General features: G+C 40.1%; 2 protein-coding genes across 11 annotated transcripts in view; both read left to right on the forward strand.

Annotated features, from left to right (window-relative positions):
• Positions 1-7,741, forward strand: part of SLC4A7 (solute carrier family 4 member 7) — a 120,627-nt gene extending 112,886 nt beyond the window's left edge. For 3 of the 10 annotated variants that reach the window (XM_043969376.1, XM_043969381.1, XM_043969382.1), the window contains 4 exons: positions 1,240-1,340; positions 5,372-5,479; positions 6,324-6,404; positions 7,494-7,741. In XM_043969376.1, coding sequence (XP_043825311.1) covers positions 1,240-1,340; positions 5,372-5,479; positions 6,324-6,404; positions 7,494-7,575 — 372 coding nt within the window. In that variant the 3' untranslated portion in view covers positions 7,576-7,741. Of the gene's footprint in view, positions 1-1,239; positions 1,341-1,751; positions 2,070-5,371; positions 5,480-6,323; positions 6,405-7,493 lie in introns of those variants that run through there. The other 7 variants (XM_043969378.1, XM_043969384.1, XM_043969385.1 and 4 more) reach the window with 4 other exon arrangements.
• A 6,734-nt stretch (positions 7,742-14,475) lies between these two features.
• NEK10 (NIMA related kinase 10) overlaps positions 14,476-17,229 on the forward strand; it is a 241,392-nt gene continuing 238,638 nt past the window's right edge. Inside the window, 1 exon segment of the mRNA XM_043969156.1 lies at positions 14,476-14,540. The gene's annotated coding sequence lies outside the window, so the exon portion shown is untranslated.

The raw sequence follows: 17,229 nt of genomic DNA on the forward strand, positions 1-17,229 counted from the left end.
GCTGATTAAATAAAACTATTAATTATTATTAATGCTCATGTCTGCAATTGATGTGAGACTTAAAAAATTATGTGTTTACTTTTCAGTAATACTTACAAATATCTTACTATAATGGAAATGGTATCCTGGAGTAACTTGAATTGTTGTCTTAACATTTTTTAAAGTTAATATTATTTTATTCAGAAAGTCACCATACATTGGTGTGTCTTTATCATAATTTAAACTGGTTTTCCCCAGTAGTGGTACAATTTGTCTTATTTTTATTAGATTCATCAGGGTTGTGGTTATGTAACTAATAGAAAGATACTATTTACTCCCCATCCTTGTTTCCCTGTCTTCTCATAACAAACAGGTTTTCTCTGCAACTTTTAAAGAATCAAAACAGTGTATTTTATTTTGGACTTTGAGCTACGTTACTTGACCTTATTTTTATTCTTTAAAGGTCATGGAGATGCATAATCTTGGTAGAAATGAACCAAAACGGCTGTTCAGCTTTTTCTATAGCAAAATATTTTTAATTGGGGGTTATCTGTTGTTTTGGGGGTGGTAAAATCCATTTTTAAAGAACCATCTCAACTTATACATTTTATTTGCAAAAAATTATATATTATTATATCAAAAATGATGAGAAAGAGTCTTGAAAAAGGCAAATTTGATAAGACAGAAGCATTCATAAATGGACGTCACTTTTTTCCATAAAACTTGATTTTTAAGGGGATTTTCAGTTCTTATTAGAAAAAAAGTTAATTTACAGAATACATATTTTTCAAAAAAAATGTTTTCCCTATATGCTACAGATATTAATGTAGATTAATGGCATGAAACTCAACTAGGAACAGGGACCACTACACCATATATGAGTCCTTGCCATCAGCATATTGACTTAGCAAACCACAGAGGAACATTATATTTTATTGTTTTAAGAATTTGTTAAATATTTCCCAAGCACATTTTAAACTGGTTCAGGCTTCACTTGTTTGGAGCAACATGTGGCCCATGGGTTTGATGTCTTTTATGAAGCTCATGTTGAAATAAGTGTTTCAGTCATAACTGTATTAATATTGTATTTGCATAGTTTAGCAGTTTTACTTTCTAATTAGATAATCTAGTCTGTGTTGCAAAGTTCCCTTTGACATGAGCATTAATCCAGTGTCTTAATCCTTAATAGTCTTCTTGGGGGGAGGGAGGGAAAGTAAGGTTAATTGGAAAACCCATTTAATTTGCTCCTGTACCACCCAGGAGGCTGAACGGCTGCTTCACGCTGATGACAGTGACACTGTGCACCTTCCATTTGAAAGGGGGAGTCTCCTGCAGATTCCTGTCAAGGCCCTCAAGTACAGGTAGGGGTGAACTTGTTTTTAAAGAATACATTTACTATCCCTAGGAGGTTAACGGTGACGAACTAAATCTGAGAACAGTTCGTGACACACAGTAAGTGCTTAATAAATGCTTCTTTCTTGGTTGTGTCATCAGCTTTCTAATGTTCCTTTCAAGTGGAGGTTATTTAACCTACTTGAGCGACCTTCTAGACCTTTTAAAGTCATGTGCTAGGAAGTTGAATGACTGGGGGGGGGGGTTGCCAAGTACCTTGTCATACTGATAACGACCATTGGTGACTGGGAGGGCTCCTCCTGCAACCTGGAGAAAGGAAGCTCCTGGCAGAGCGTGGCCAGAGAAGCTGTCCCTGGGGTATGCGGCGTGCCCTCTGCCTCGGGCTAGGCCTCTTAGTTATTCCTTTCATCTTTTTCTAGGCCTCAGGGATGCTCAGCCTCCTCATGGAAGCTCCCTATAGCGTTGTACTCTCAGCAAAGATGGCAGAATTGCTCTTTCCTGCTGGCCCGCCTCCCTGTGAAAGCTTTCAGTAGCTCCATTCCTCAAGAATTGTATACTTGGAGTGATAAAATATGCTCCCCACTTCTGCCAGAGAGATGAAGGGCCTAGAATGATCAATGAGATGTTCTTTTTTGACATTGCCAGTGTGGAAAGTTATTTTGTTTGACTAGACTTGCTTTGTAGGTTTTGCTCTTGTGTCATCATTGGGGGAGGTGAGCTGAGGTGGACGGGTGAGAAGGCAGATTTTGGCTGATTAACACACAAATAAAATATATTTTTTAAAAAAGTGATTATAGTCCCCAAGGTTTTATATTGCCTGTGAGCCCGGGAGTAGAAGTTATTAGTGATTGCTAGTACGAAAAACTTGTGAATAGGATTCCCTGTAGTGCTGAAAGTCTTGGTTTTGGTATTTAATGATTTATATTTGTAACTTGAAAATCAAATAATTGTATGTAAAATTTTGTAATGCAAACCAGTGAAGTATGCAAACCATGTTCAAAAGTAAATTCCTGCAAGTTATAAAAGGTAGGTAATCTGTGGTCCTCTAATTGGAAGTCTTCAGTTTAAGACATTAAGTCAACTTGGCCCCAACCTTCCTTTCCAGCTTTATTATTCTTCAGTTTCTTCTACCTCTGTGCCTATGCACTGGCTGCCCTCCATGCCTGGGCATGGAGGTCTGAGTCCTGGTTTCCTTTAAGGTGTAGTTCAAGCCCCTTATATGGGAGGTGTTTCTGGATTCCTCTCGCTTCTAGGCCTTGTCCCAAACTCACTATATCAGTATTTTTTTGTATATTTCACACATGTATGTGCACATGTGTGCATGTATGTACACACGTCATTTAGCCTATAGCCAGACTATAAGCTTCTTGGGGTCAGGGACTGTTTTTCTTTTGTCTTTGAATCCACAGGTCCTAGCCCAGTGCTGAGTACATGGGATGTACTTTATGAATGCTTGCAGCTTATTTAGGTATGATGGGAGGGGGATTCTTGTTCAGCTACAGTTTGGACTGGAAAGCTTTTAGTGCACTCCAACATATATTCCCTACGATTCTGTATGAAAACTTAAAAGTTATACCTTTACTATGCATGTGTCTGCTCTGGGTAGATCCAGTCTCTCTTGAGCCATTCAGAGCTGAGAAATCCATTGGTTAAAATAGACACAGAGTTGGTTACTCTGACTAGTTATGAGAATTGTTCATATTTAACAAATTATTTGGATTTATTTTAAAAATCATATGTGGAGTTTCAGAAATTATATTTGTATCATATATTCCTTGGAATTGTTACCACTCTCTTCCAGAAGACACTGTGATGTCTTTTGTCTTGATGCAATTAACACGACATCACTAGGCAAAGGAAAACCCTTTTCAACCCAGTCTCTGTGCTGCATTTCTCCCATCACGAGGGCAGACATCTTTGTCAAGCATATCCTTTTGGGTTTATGTCTTGCCTGATGTTTACAATTAGTGTCATTTCTATTCAAAGGGTAGCTTTTCTATGATGAAACTTCCTTAATAACCTTTCAGTGTTTTCAGTGGACTGAGTTCAGCTTATAAGTTAACAGATCCTGTAAGTTAGAACATTTTCAGTTACTTTTCCTCAGTTACTTGCAGGCATCCAGATAAATAGCCACTCATTCAGAAGTTTATAAGGGAGGGTAATTTAATTTAAAAGATAAGCACAGGCCATGAAAAAAAAAATAGAGGTAGAGTAGGGCTGTGAATTTTCTCAACTTACTCATTGACTATGAGAGTGAAACTAGATATTTGCATTTGTAGTTGTCTTGCTTCTACCATATTAATTAAATCATAAAAAATAAGCTTGACTTCCTAAATGACTTCTCATTAAGTATCCATGACTGGCCTGCCATTTTATTAATAAATTTAGAACAGAGAATGTTATACCTCTTCAATATCTGTATTTTCAGCTTGTTTTGTATTGAAGTAACAAATTATTTTCATCTTCTGGTGATGCATAATTACATATGCATAATTTTGTGAACATCGTGGTTAAATTTTGGCAACTTAATTTATATGTGTGTAGCTGTCTTGTACCCTACCTTTCCAAATCCTTTGTGCTGTCTAAAGTGGACTAAAAATCTTGAAGCAATTCTTCCAAATAAACATACCAGGGGAGATTTCACAATCATGTTCTCAAAATTTTGTCAGGATGTGATGCAGATAAATTTAAATTAACAGACGTTATCATGACCCTTAAAAGGGGGTCAAGAAATGGCAGCATTCATAACTTGCAATTGATTGTTAATGACTAACATTTTCCCTGGGTCTTGTGCATTTTTGATCCTGTACTCCATCTTCCCACACTTCCCAGACTCCTTCCCATGCTCTTTAAGGGTTGTTCTTATGAACATCAATACTTGATCAAGTCTGTAACGACATTTTGTGTCAATTCTCCTTCCACCAACACTGATCTTAGCCATGAGAGATAGGGAATATTTGAAACTTGATATTGTCTTTGAATGGGGTAGTCTGTCCTTGTCTTTAATGAATGCCAATGACCTCTTGATCCATACATGAAACAGAATTCCCTTTATGACTTGGCTGATAAGAAGTGCGTCTGCTCTGTGCTTGAACGCCCCCATCGTAGCACTCCCCGTTTCATTTTGGAATACTCCCATCGTTACATTAAGACATTTCCAACTTCTGCCCTTTGAGAGAGCAGAGCTCATCTGCTTAGTCTTCCCCAGGACTTCCACATTCTTGAAGAATTTGGCCCAGTATGAGGCAGCAGTAACCATGCCCTTGAGTTCTGTTCTCTTTTTGCTCCCTTCTCTTCCCCAGGTCCTCCAAATGATACTTACGTAGCCTTTACTTGAGGTCCTGGATTCACTGCCTTGATCATCCGACATTCTAGATACATTTAGGTCTATTACCGTCAGTCCTTAAATGTGGTGTCCACTGCTGACAAATGGCTTCAAGTATTGTTGTTGTTTGTCCTTCATTCTTGAAGAGGACCATGGCATCGGGGGGACGTCATGACTTGCAGTGAATAGGATTTCCGGGGGGGGGGAGGGCTCTGCAAGGTCGATGACCTCATTACCTCCTCAAGAGTCATCTGTGTCACAGTGGCAAGATACACATTAGGACAACTGGAGATGGTCCTGGATATTTGAGGCAGTTGGTACTAAGTGACATGCCCAGGGTCACACAGCTAGTGAGAGTCACGTGTCTAAGGCCAGATTTGAACTCAGGTCCTCCTGACTCTAGGGCCTGTGCTCTATCCACTGTGCCAGCTAGCTGCCCCTGCCTCAAGGGTAGCCCAAGCAGGAGAGGAGACAGTGACACAAGTAACCTGCAGTGTTTTCCATATTTAGAAACATTATGTAGGTTTTGATATTCCACAGGATAATTATGAGCTTTCATGCATGGTGTTAGAATAACAATTCAAGACTTTGAAGTGCATTGGTGACATTTTTCCTTGTGAATTTGAAGGCAGCAAACATTCTAGATAGTCTGGGGGATAGCATTTGCACTTTACCAGGCACTTTATGCTAACCAAGAAGTGTCTCTTTCTCCAGCGTTGATCCTTCAGTTGTTAACATATCAGATGAAATGGCCAAAACCGCCCAGTGGAGAGCCCTTGCCATGAGCACCGAGAGCGCCCGAGCATCCAGGCCGAGTATGAGGTAGCTATAACGATATCCTTGCCTGTGACTCCAGTGAGGGTAATGAGGGGGCAGCATGTGTGCGCACGAGCTTGAGCACGCACACACACGTGTGCGCTCGCACACACACTCTTTGGGCCATTGTGCTATTATACAGGTTCTGTATGACTCTTCTATGTGCTCATTCCTGCTGTCTTTGGATCACTTTCTGGTATTACTAGCCCAAGGGCAAAGAAAGGGAAAGTCTCATTACTCAATTTATGGTATTTTCTTTTTTTGGCAATAGCTCCTTGTCTACTGTAGTCTGCTATGTTGTAAGTTCACTGAGAAAATGTTGAGGCACAAGGTAATTGTCAGTGTGTTCTCATCCTGTTCAGTAGCACCCAGTTAGAGCATCCCCTGTGTTCTCCCTGACTAGTAGGAGGCTTCTCCAGGTCCTGGGGTCATGGTTCTTGCTGGTCTTTCTCTCCTTTTACTTGCAGTTCTTGGCTGAAATCTCCCTTTGTGGGCCTTTGGGCCCCACAATAAGTAGAGTCTGTTTTTTTCTAAGTCCTCTTTCACGGGAGGTCCCAACTGCCCTTGTGGTAGCTGCTTTGACCTGTTAGTCTGGTGGATTTCTTTCTTGGCTTTTCCCACAGAGAGGAGCTGCCCAGCCTTTGGAGATTTTCCTTCTTTACTCCGTTTTTCTCAGCTGGCCTGACAGTGCCAGCACATCCCGAGCTCCTTACCTTCTAGCTACACACTTTGTTTTTCCCCTTTTTCCTGTCTGTGCTTCTGAATCTCTTGTAGGGGGCTGTTTATCCCAGCTCATCCCTTGTTCCTTCTCTCTTTTCTGAAACTCCCACTGAATTCACTTGCCTCTTAGCTCTTTACAGCTCATCTTTCCCTCTTCACCTTTCCTCTCATCTTCCAGTCAACATTTTGACCCGGTTTGGACACCCCCGAGGTAAGTGCACATTTACCTTGTAAAAGATAACGAAATCCTGGTTCTGGGAAATTCTTTCTTGTCTTCCTTTATACATTTTAAAATATTTGAGATCTTACATTTGTCTTTGATCATATCCAGGTCTGCCTCTCATCATGATTTCTCCCTTTTTCACAATCACTTTTTTGGGGAGTGGGACATTTTTTTTATCACAAATCATAGAGTATTGTCTGAAGTGTTTTTTTTTAAATCATTAAAATTGGAGTTGGCAGGTCATTTTGCCCAGCACGTAAATTGGTACCATATAATGTGTTGTACTGCTTACATGTATATGAGAGAACAGTGTCCCAACGTGTCTGAACTATCTGGATTTTTATATGTGTGTTCTGTCTTACTTACCATAGACAAGGTGATGCACTTTTGACATTTCCAAAACTTGACCTTCTTTGCCTTAAAACCATAACATATATGCTTACTGTGCACAGTATTTGCCAGGTTGAATTGAATTTGGGAAAATTATTCTTTTTTTTTTACCTATTATATTTCAGAAATCCTCCAACTGTGATTCATTTGTTAGTAATATAATATTAAATCCTTTTATTAATATTTTTTGAATATTTAGTACAGGGATTCAATTTTTAAAAGATTTGTCAACATTCAGTCAAAGTTAAATATTACTGAGTACAGAAATCCAACAAAAATTTTTAATCAAACCTGCTTGTATATTGAAGGATTTTAGAGGGGTTCCTTCCCAGGCAGATAAAACTGTTAGTTGTAAACTTTTTTTACCTTTTAAAATAACAAATCATTAATTTCTTCATTCTGGTGAGTCCATAATACACAATAGTGGCCATTAGATTCAGGAATAATAGCCTAATAATAATCTTTTCAATTAAGATTTACTGTCACTAAATTGATCTAAATAAGTACTAGAATAATAGCCAAAATTAGTTCACAGTGATAATATCAGTCTCAAGTTGTTGAATGTTTTATATCCAAAGATAACTGTATAATTTATGAAGGATTGTTGACAGCTTCAGAGTCATCATTTAAAAAATATTCCCTGTTCTTATTTCTAAACCCTTTATTATTATTCTTTGTTTTAAATAGCCCAGAAAAACCAGTGAGTGTGAAAATAAATCTCGAAGATGAACCTACAAGGAAATATGTGGATGCTGAAACTTCATTATAGAACTAAACCAAGAAGAAGTGTGTGTGTGTGTGTGTGTGTGTGTGTGTGTGTGTGTGTGTGTTGTGTGTTTGTATAGACTATTTTTGGCTGCCACACCACCAAAGTAGGACTCCCGTGGTTTTGAAAGTATCTTACTTGTATGTTACGAGCACAGTAGTGACTATATATATATTGAGGTGGGTCTCTTGTAAGGTACATAGTTATTAATTATCCTTTGAATATTTATTCTGTTAGAAAAACCTTTTCAGTTTTGAAATAGGAAGATGTGAGAAAAGCATAAATGTGTTTTTTCTTAAAAATCTGTATGTGCACCAAAAGTTAATCAACCTTAGTTTATATTTGTCCATATATTTATTATTGAGAGATCTCTGTGAATTTTAACCCAAGTTATTTAAAATTTTCACCTTTTCTCCAATTACTGTTTTGAGTTTCATGGAAAAAAGTGAAGCTTTTTTGTTGGTTTTTATGATACAAAAGGTAGCGTGCCTATGAGATAACAAGTGGCATCTTGGTTTTCTTCTGGTTTTGTGGAGTTTTTTTTGCAGGTGGCCATGTCAATATTCCCCCGAGATGGGTTTTTAGCCATAGAGGTAAAATGGGAAATATTTATTAGAAGATTTGTATTTATGACCTTCACTTTTTTAAGCTGCAAAGAACAGTAACAGCAGCAACAAAAAATATCCATCCTGTTTTCCAGTAAAATTCTCAAGTAAAAATGTAGGCGATTTTAAAAGATACTTTTACCCCTAGTGCCAGTGTTAGCTACTCTGTCTGCTCATAATGATCATTTTAGACACTCTAAAACAACTATTATACTTTATTGCAGTCTTTATTTTTTTTCATGAATCCTTGTGGTGATTACAGTAGCATATCATATATCTGTTAGCTGTTCTTTTCCTCGTATGTCTAAGTTAGGAAAACATGCGTAAAGGCCATGTTCTCTCATCCCATAAAGCGTTTTTTGCTCTCATTTTCTTAGAATGTTTTAGTTTAGTATCAGGTTCAATTCTTGATTATTTTTCATTTAAAAAGAAGTGTGATTAAATAATCAGGAGTCAGAATTCTGGAATGGGTTTATGATCAGTATTACTTTATGGGCTCTTAAAAATTACTTTGGATTTTCTGTTTACATTTCCATTCTTTCCACTGTACAGAATATATTTAATACAGTGCTAACCTTGGTTTTGTTTCTAAACATTTTATTTATTTTAATTGGTGTAAAGATTAAATTCTGTACAAAAATTTAAGTTAATGCATATGCAGTAGAGTAAATGTGTTAATGTAAATAGTTGGGGCTCTCTACATTTATGATTAATTCCCTGAAAGAGTAAAGTTGACAAATTTCACAGATTTGATATTAAACACTGCCATATTAGTGTTTTTCAAGGAAATTAAACATTTTATGTAAAGCTCAGACTATTGATGACATAACCTACTTATGATTTGGATTACTGTTTTTTTCCTTTGTCTTTTTATTTTAAGTTCCCTTTTACCCAAACTAGCAAATATTCTTGGTCATCTTTTATATAATCTTTGTTTGGAGTTAACTCCTAACATGAAATGAATAAATACCGTTGTTACTAAACCTGTAGGACTGGATGAATGGGGTTGCGCAACTGATTCGGCAAGAGGGTAATTCACAAAAACCAAACATGTATTGAGATAGTATTGAAATATATAAAAGGGTGGCAGTGACACAAAAATTAAACTCGATTTGATAGTCTGAGATTTCTTTGGGAGGAAGGTGGAATAGTATGGACAATAGAGCTTGCAGCACATCAGAAATAATGCTGTGAGAATTGGAAACCATGATGAGTTTTGGAACCAAGAGTAAAAGTATGTTTCAGACTATCCAAAGCTTATTAGTTGACTACTGTTTAATGCATGAACAAAAATGCTTCTCTTTTGTTATTTAGACAGTTTCTTTTCTGTGCTGTTTGTTTTTAGTTAACACAGAAAAACCATAAGGATAATTTCCACCTCAAATGAAAGCTTAGAAATGTAGCTTCTTTTCTTTACAAAGATTACCAGCATTAGCTTATACCATTTTTGGTCCTCTTGAAAAAGGGAAGAGTGCTTATTACTTGACCAGCAATTCATTTACAGAACATTGTCCATGGTGCTTGTGACTCACTGTGCTTCCATTTAAATAATTCCTCTTTATTTACAACAGTATAATCATTTACAGAGATCCAAATATTTGCTATTTATATTAAACTTTTTAAACATCTTGCGTTGGGTGCTAGTATTTCCTCATAGCCTTCTGAATTTGGATATGGGACACCAGAAGGTTCATAATCCAGGACATTTTACAGGAGGTAATTTTTTAAACTTAAAGGGGAAAGTACCCTGGGATCATAGTGTTTTACTGCTTTTGTTTAATTATGTAAAGTAATTACTGTGTGCCAGAAAAAACCATGAATTTCAAAACACTTTACATTCGAGAACATTTTTCGATGTTCTTCATAGTTTGATATTTTCTGCTTCATCTAAACTACTTTGACAAATGATATATGACCTGATATGAGTACTCCATAAAAGACCAGTGGTAACTCATGTTTAAGTAATTTACTGCTTACTTTATTTTAAATGGTATTTCCTCCACTGTTTGAAAAAGAAAAATCATGGATAAAAGTATGCATTATAAGGCAGTGAAGGGTATGACTTGCTTTGTGTAGATAAAAATGTTGCCTTAATGGGTGTAAATGAGCAGTAGTAATTACTATGCACTGACTTACCTCAGGGTGCAAAACAAGCCAATCTATAGTCCATTTTGAAAATAAACAAAAAGAAATAATCCAGCACTTTCTTGATGCCATTGGTTGCCAGGGTTGGAGCTTTGTGCTACTGAATATACCTGGCCACTCAAGCCACCTCAGGACATTCCTCTCACTTCCCTCCATTGTTTATTTATGGATGTGGTAGAATATGATGAGACTGGATTTTGAACAACTGAGGTTTAACTATCTTCTGAACAGTCTTTATTAATCATATGAACTTTCTCATAATAAAAGGACGATTCTGTATTTTGGTTTTAGTAGATATGCTAAAGTCAACCATATATTTTCCCTCCTGCTTTTTTTGGGGGGCGGGTATGAGATAGTTCTGATCTTTTAAACTATTGGGTTGTTTGGGAGGTTTTTGTTTTTGTTTTTGTTTGGGTGTGTTTTTAAGGAAGAAAAAAGCAATGGCATTCAAAATGTTCATACTTGCCAAGTTTTTGAAAAATTTGTAGGACTTAATTTAAATACATTATTGCAGGTATTTTAAAAAGTATATTTCTGTTACCATTCAAAAATATTGGCCAGTTCAATTAGCAAAACATTTCTTCAAGTTCCAAAACATATTTGTATTATACATACGTACATACATACCTACAAACTTAACCTACCTGGATACACATAAATATACACATACATACAGTAACTTTTGCCCTTTCATGAGGCAGGTTCAAAGTTCTGTTAGATTTAAATCTTTCTGAAATTGAGGGTGTAATATGAGAGCTTGTGACTTTAAAGGGGTTATATTGTGTACATAAGTTCTGTAAATGTGCTAAGCAATTTAAATGGTGATAGTTTTTAAATGCACAGATTTCATATGTTTAGGCCATTAATACCAGGATGATTCTAATTTTCTTTTTATGTTAATTTAACATTTTAAATTACTCATGTAGATCACATCTTATGCAGTACAAATGTGAAAGATATCTTTTGTTTTATACCAACAATAATTTATTTTCTAGAAAGTAAATTTAAGACTTCAGGGACATTTGAGGTCTGGAATAGTGTTTTAAATGCAAAAATTGTCTAGTGATATTTTAATATAAAGTGCTTTTATTTGATAACCTTTAAAATAAGTGTCAATTACAGGAAAACCATGAGTTTTAATGGAATAAAGATTCTTTTATTAAATTAGCACATTCTGACATTCTAAGCTGACTTGGAGTCATGTGTTAAACACCTAGTCATTTCCTTTTTAAAAAAATCAAATTTATTAAAATAGTGATTCACTTGGTATTTGTAACTTTTTCTTTTGTCGATACATTGTATATGATTTTTGTGTGGGGTGTCCTCTAATGTTCAGCACATTTAAATGAACAGAAATAGCATTTTAGTGTTCATTTATATACTATTTTGTAATGTGTAATTTACACAGTATGGTTCTAATTTTTTATGACTATTTTATAATTACAATAGCATTTTTCTTTTGTAATAAAATCCAATGCAAGGTAAATCTTACTCTAAGTGTAGAACTGAAATTTTTTGTTTGTATGAAGTACACATCTCTCCAACATGTCTATAATGTGAAAGATCCTGCCTTTCAAATTTGTTTTATAATTATTAGAAGAAAACTATTTTTTGAAATGTTACTGAATTTGACAAAAGCAATAAAAGTCTACTGAACTATATTGTTGAATGCTCTGTTTTTTCTTAATTTTTATTTTAATTCTGGCTTTTGGAAATCCATTATGAGCACGGGTTTTGGAGTATGAGGGAAAGGCTGGTGAAGGAAAATGGATGCTGGATTTTCTCCTTTCCCCAAACGAATTTAGAAAGGAGGAACCAGGAAATGGATGAGGAACAGATGTGGGGAAAAGGCACCATTCTTTCCTCCAGAGGCCTTCTTCCCACCCTGGTAGGCATCTGGAGTTGAATGGAAGCCCCCCAAGATCCCTATTTGATTTTCTTCCTCCTCAGAGCCTAAGTAGTACATTTAGAACTGCTTCTGCCAGGGGGCCTTCATCACTTTCAAGCATTACTGACTATCAGCCTTCAGGTTGGGTTTATTTGGTTTTACTTTCAAGTTGCAGGTCAGGCAGGGTTCAAGAGCATAATGATTCCATCATGACTTTGTTTCACCTGTCAACTTCAGTTTCCAAAAGGTGTGCTTTAAAATGAGGGACAGGTTAAGATTGATTCATTATGAACCAGGTCACCCTTGATGGGGGGGGGGTTCCTTATGTATTTTAAAATTTGGGCATTCCTCAGTTGGAAAAGTATTTTTGGACCTTCTTTTAAAATGTTTTTGCAAAATTCTGAGTTATGTGATTCATTTGATTGTGCATGGTTTTTTCTCTTGACTGCTGTGCCTTCTTACCTCCTGTGTGCTTAGAGTGCCCTCTTTCTGGAAGGTTTCCCTGCATCTCTGCTTCTGAACCCTTCAAAGCCTAGTTCTAAACTGACCCTCCCTAGAGTGATTTCTCTGGTATAATGAAGCTTTATCATTCTTTAGATTATTTCCTGTGGATATATCCTAGCTCCCTGGCCAGCTTGTAAGCTGTTGTAGAACAAAACATTACTCGTATCCTTAATGATTGCCCCTGCTAGGTGCTTTTAGTATTTTTACTATAGTGCTCATGATTGTTCCTTCCTCGAGTCCCAGCCTATCCTTGCCTTTTACCTGCTACCTCTTGGGGTACCAAACCAGATCAGAGAAAGGGTCACACTAATATTGTAAATAGAGACAACCTGAGCTTTTAAAGCGTGCATGAAAAGTGGGAACACTACGTTTTCTGGAGTTTCATAGAGTTTCCAGGAAAATTAGCTTCACTACCTATTCTTTTTCAGTGGTGTATAATGAAACATTGCCCAAGCTCCTATCCTTATGCTGCCCTGACCTTGATTCTTCAGAGATGGTGCACAAATTGGAAATCAAGTACAGACGAGCGAGGGATGACTGTCTCTAATCCAGAGACTAAACAAGCTAAATTCAGAAACTCAGCACCGGGTTGGTGGGAGGGGAATGGATTTTTTGGTTGAAGCAATCCTTCCCAGCAGTCAATTAGCACGCACTTAAAAAGAGATTACTATGTGCCAGGTACTGTGCTAACCAGCAGATGGGGAAAAAAAAAAAAAAAAGCAAAACCAGTCTCTGCCTTCAAAACTCTGGTTGAGATCACGTATACACAAATAGGAATGGAGGAGGGAGCCGCATTAGAAAAAAAAAGTGATAGCTGTGTTTAAAGAATTTCCTTTATGATCCTATGTATTGTATTTTCTGCATTGAAAACCTGAGAAAGGCGTCCATAGACCTTTCCCCCCTCCCTTCCCGACAGCCAAAGAGATCCATGAAACAAAAAAAGTTTAAAAATCTCTAAAAACACTAGCTCGTGGAGAAAGTGGGCGTGGAGGCGTTAGGAGGTAGAGAATTAGGAGTCACAGGGGCTGCATCTGCCCAGGGCTAAGAGTAGGCGCTTAATAAATGCTTGTTGATTGATGGAGGTAGAAGGGGCTTGCTTGCACTGATGAAATTGCCCATTCCTCAAATGGGAAAGTTGCAGTCTTCTCGAAGCTGCCACATTTCTGAGCTCGGAGCATTCCTCAGAGGCTCCTGGCAAGGGAAGATGCTGGCTTCGCTCCGCCCCAAAGCTTCTTCGGACCCGGGAGAAGCACGTGCGGGGAGGTGGGTCATCATCGCCCCTCCCCCCTTCTCTTCCCCAGCGCCAGCTGCTTCCGACGCTGCGGCACATTCAGCAGACCCCCTGGGGAACAAGAAGGGCCGGGGCGGGGAGGCCCGGAGGGCCCCCGGCGCTACCCGGCGCAACCCAAGCCGCGACAGGGCCTCCTGCCCCAGAGCGCCGCCTCTAGCCTCCCAGGGGGAGCCAGCCGAGCCTGGAACCTGCGCGTTCCCCCGGTGCCATGGCAACCGCGAAGCCGGCGTCACCCGTCGCCATGGCGCCACGCACCTCGCAGTACGCTCGTTCGTGATTGGTCGGCGGGAGCCGGCCGAGCGAAGGAAGGCGCCTCGGCATTGGCCCGCCTGGCGCCGGTTGGTGGCCCTAAAGTGGCGTTTGGTTGAAAACCAACGGCGGCGCCGGCGGCGGTGCCCCCAGGGCTGAGGGGCAGCTGCGGCCCGGAGCAAGGCCCGCCAGGGGCCGGGGGAGGGAGGGGGGTGGGACGGCGGCGGCGGGCCGAGCATGGCGAGCGGCGGATCGGCCTGAAGGAGGGCGTCCTCCCCCGCACCCGGTGAGTGGGGCCGGGCCGGCGGGGGGCAGGCGGGGAGGCAGCGGACCCACTGCGCGGAGGGGGAGACTGAGGCGCGGGCCTGCTGGGACGGGGGAGAGGTGGTGGTCCGGCCGGCCGTTCCTCCCACCCAGCTCCGGCTCCGGCACTCAGGGCTCCCGGAGTCGACTGGCACACTTCTGGGGCCCCAGTCTGTGGGGTGCTCGTGGGCGCTTAATGCCTGCCGGGGCTGCAGGCATGCCTACCTTGGTGGGAGCAGGACTGGAGCGGGGCACAACCCGACCACAGAGCAGCCCCAGGGCCGCCTGACCTCTCCCACCTTAGACAAGTGTGGCCAAACTGACCCTCGGGAAGGGCCTGGGGCGCGTCCCACAGCAAAGGCCGGAACCTGCCCCTGGGGCTTTCCTCTCCCCCTCTTTCCCCTTTTCCGCTCCCTCCTCCCTCTTTCCTGCCTCCCCCTTCCCCATCATCCTGTCCCATCTCTGATAACATACAAGTTCTGCCCCTTCCTTTCCACCTGTGCCCTCTATGGTTACAGGTGAGTCGCTTCCTCTATAAAAAGGGGGAACTGGGCAGATGACTTCATTTCTTAGAACCCTCCCCAAGCGAATGACAAAAAACAACCACAAAACCCGACCCTGGCCTGGCTCTCCAGGAATTTGAAGTTGGACTGGCATGGAAGGGTCTTGAATGAACTAAAATGGGGGGGAGGGGCAAATAAAGCATTTACTTTTGGAGTTTGGGATGAGGGGAGGGGAGCTTGAAATGAAAAGAAAAATTCAGTTCAAAAGGCAGTTATGGATTAAGTGTCTGCCATGTGTTATTCAAGGGCATGAAGATAATGATAAAACAATTTCTGCTTCTACTCACTAAAGGATGGAATTTAAAAGAGGCCTGGAGTCTGCTAAAGACAGAAACCTTGTCATCTGAAATCCCGAAAGCAGAAGAGGAGAGAGGGGGAAAAAAGTATAAAAATCAGACATAATTCAAAGGGCACAGACGTTTGGGGGTGATTTAGGGTAGGAACAAAAATCAGAGCTGAAATGATCTCTGAGGACATCTGTTTTATCAATGGGGAAAAACATCTAAGACTATGTTCTATTTTGTCTTAAGAAATGTACAATTCACTTTGGGAAGATTCTCTTTTAAAATAGTTTCTTTTTTCAACAGTGTTTAAAGGGGTATGCTTTAGTTATCTGGAAAAGTCACTTAAATGGCCTATCCTATTTCCTACAGGTCATTCCTGGGCATATACAAACGCAGGGAAATTCCTTTTGTATTCCATGTATACAGCTGACTTGCCTAAGTTTTATGTTTCGTTCAACCAATGTTAATAATAATCAAGCATTTGTTAAGTGCCTACTCTATATCAGAAACCAAGGATATAAATAGGAGTCAGTTCCTTTTCAAGGAACTCACTTTCTTCTGGGGGAAGATGCAACACGTTCACAGATGTGTAAATGCAGGCAGAGTTGAACAAAATGAACAACCGGAGGAATCAGGAATGGCTTCTTGTAGGAGGAGATACTTGAAATGAACCTCAAAGGGAGCTAAAGGGGATCTCAAGAGGAGGAGATGAGAAAGGGGAAAATACCAAGCCTCAGCTATGATGGAAGGTGTTACTCGGGGCAGAACAAATAAGGTAGTTTAGCAGGATTAAGGAGTGAGTGAGGGGTAATGGGAAATTATTCTGGGAAGACAGGCTGCAGGCAGATTTGAAGGACAAGTTTTAGGGGCCAAGCAGAGGGGTTTGTATTTGATCCTAGAAGTAATAGAGACCTACTTGAGTTTCTTGACCAGGGAAGTGATGAGGGCAAACTTTAGGAAACATCCACTTGGCAGTTGTGTGGAGGATAAATTGGAGAAGTTGGATCCAGAGAGACCAGTGAGGAAGCTATGGCAATATTCCTGGTAGAGGGAGGGGGATGGATAAGGTCCTGAACCACTTTAGTAGCTGTGGGGATGGAGAGAAAGGGAGTCAGACTCACTCAGAGCAGACAACTGGGGTGGGGTGGAGTGTGAATGAAGAATTGGCCGTAACCCTGAGTCTGTAGAACTGGGAGACTGGAAGAATGGTGTCAAGGATGGTGTCGGTGGTGTCAAGGTTGACAGAAGGAGGGGTGTTAGAAGGAAGCTGAAGAGACCAAGGATGGGATCTGCTGTGGACATGTTGAGTTTTGGTGATGGGGACCTGGATCTCAGAATAGGTGTCAGGGCTGGAGATGTAGATTGGGGAGTCATTTGCATAATCTAATCTTCGTGAGCTGGTAAGGGCACAAAGTGAGAGAGTATAAGAGAAAGAAGAAAAGAGCCAACCCATGGGGAACAAGACAATATTGTTGCTGCTGCAAAAAAAGTGGGAAAAGAGGGGAGGGGAACCCAGAGCAGTCGGGTGATCGCCCGAGAAGGGGGAGTACGGGGTGGGAAGGAGGGGGTGCTAAACTGCGTTAGACCCTGAAGAGAGGTCAAGGACAAATGGCCAGTGGTTATCTTAATGAGAAGGTTTTTCTGGTGAAAGGTTGACATAGACCAAAGAACAGACCATGCCAGGCCATCTTTGCTCTCTTCCCCTTCACCCCTTTTTTATAAGGTTACTCACTTGGTAGATAAAGGGATTATGTGGTTCTTGGCAAAGTGTTTGAGAATTCCAAATATTATTCTTGTAGAAAAGACAGAGAAGCATGCACTAGTA

Source organism: Dromiciops gliroides, chromosome 5, assembly GCF_019393635.1.
Source record: "Dromiciops gliroides isolate mDroGli1 chromosome 5, mDroGli1.pri, whole genome shotgun sequence".
NCBI lineage: Eukaryota > Metazoa > Chordata > Mammalia > Microbiotheria > Microbiotheriidae > Dromiciops > Dromiciops gliroides.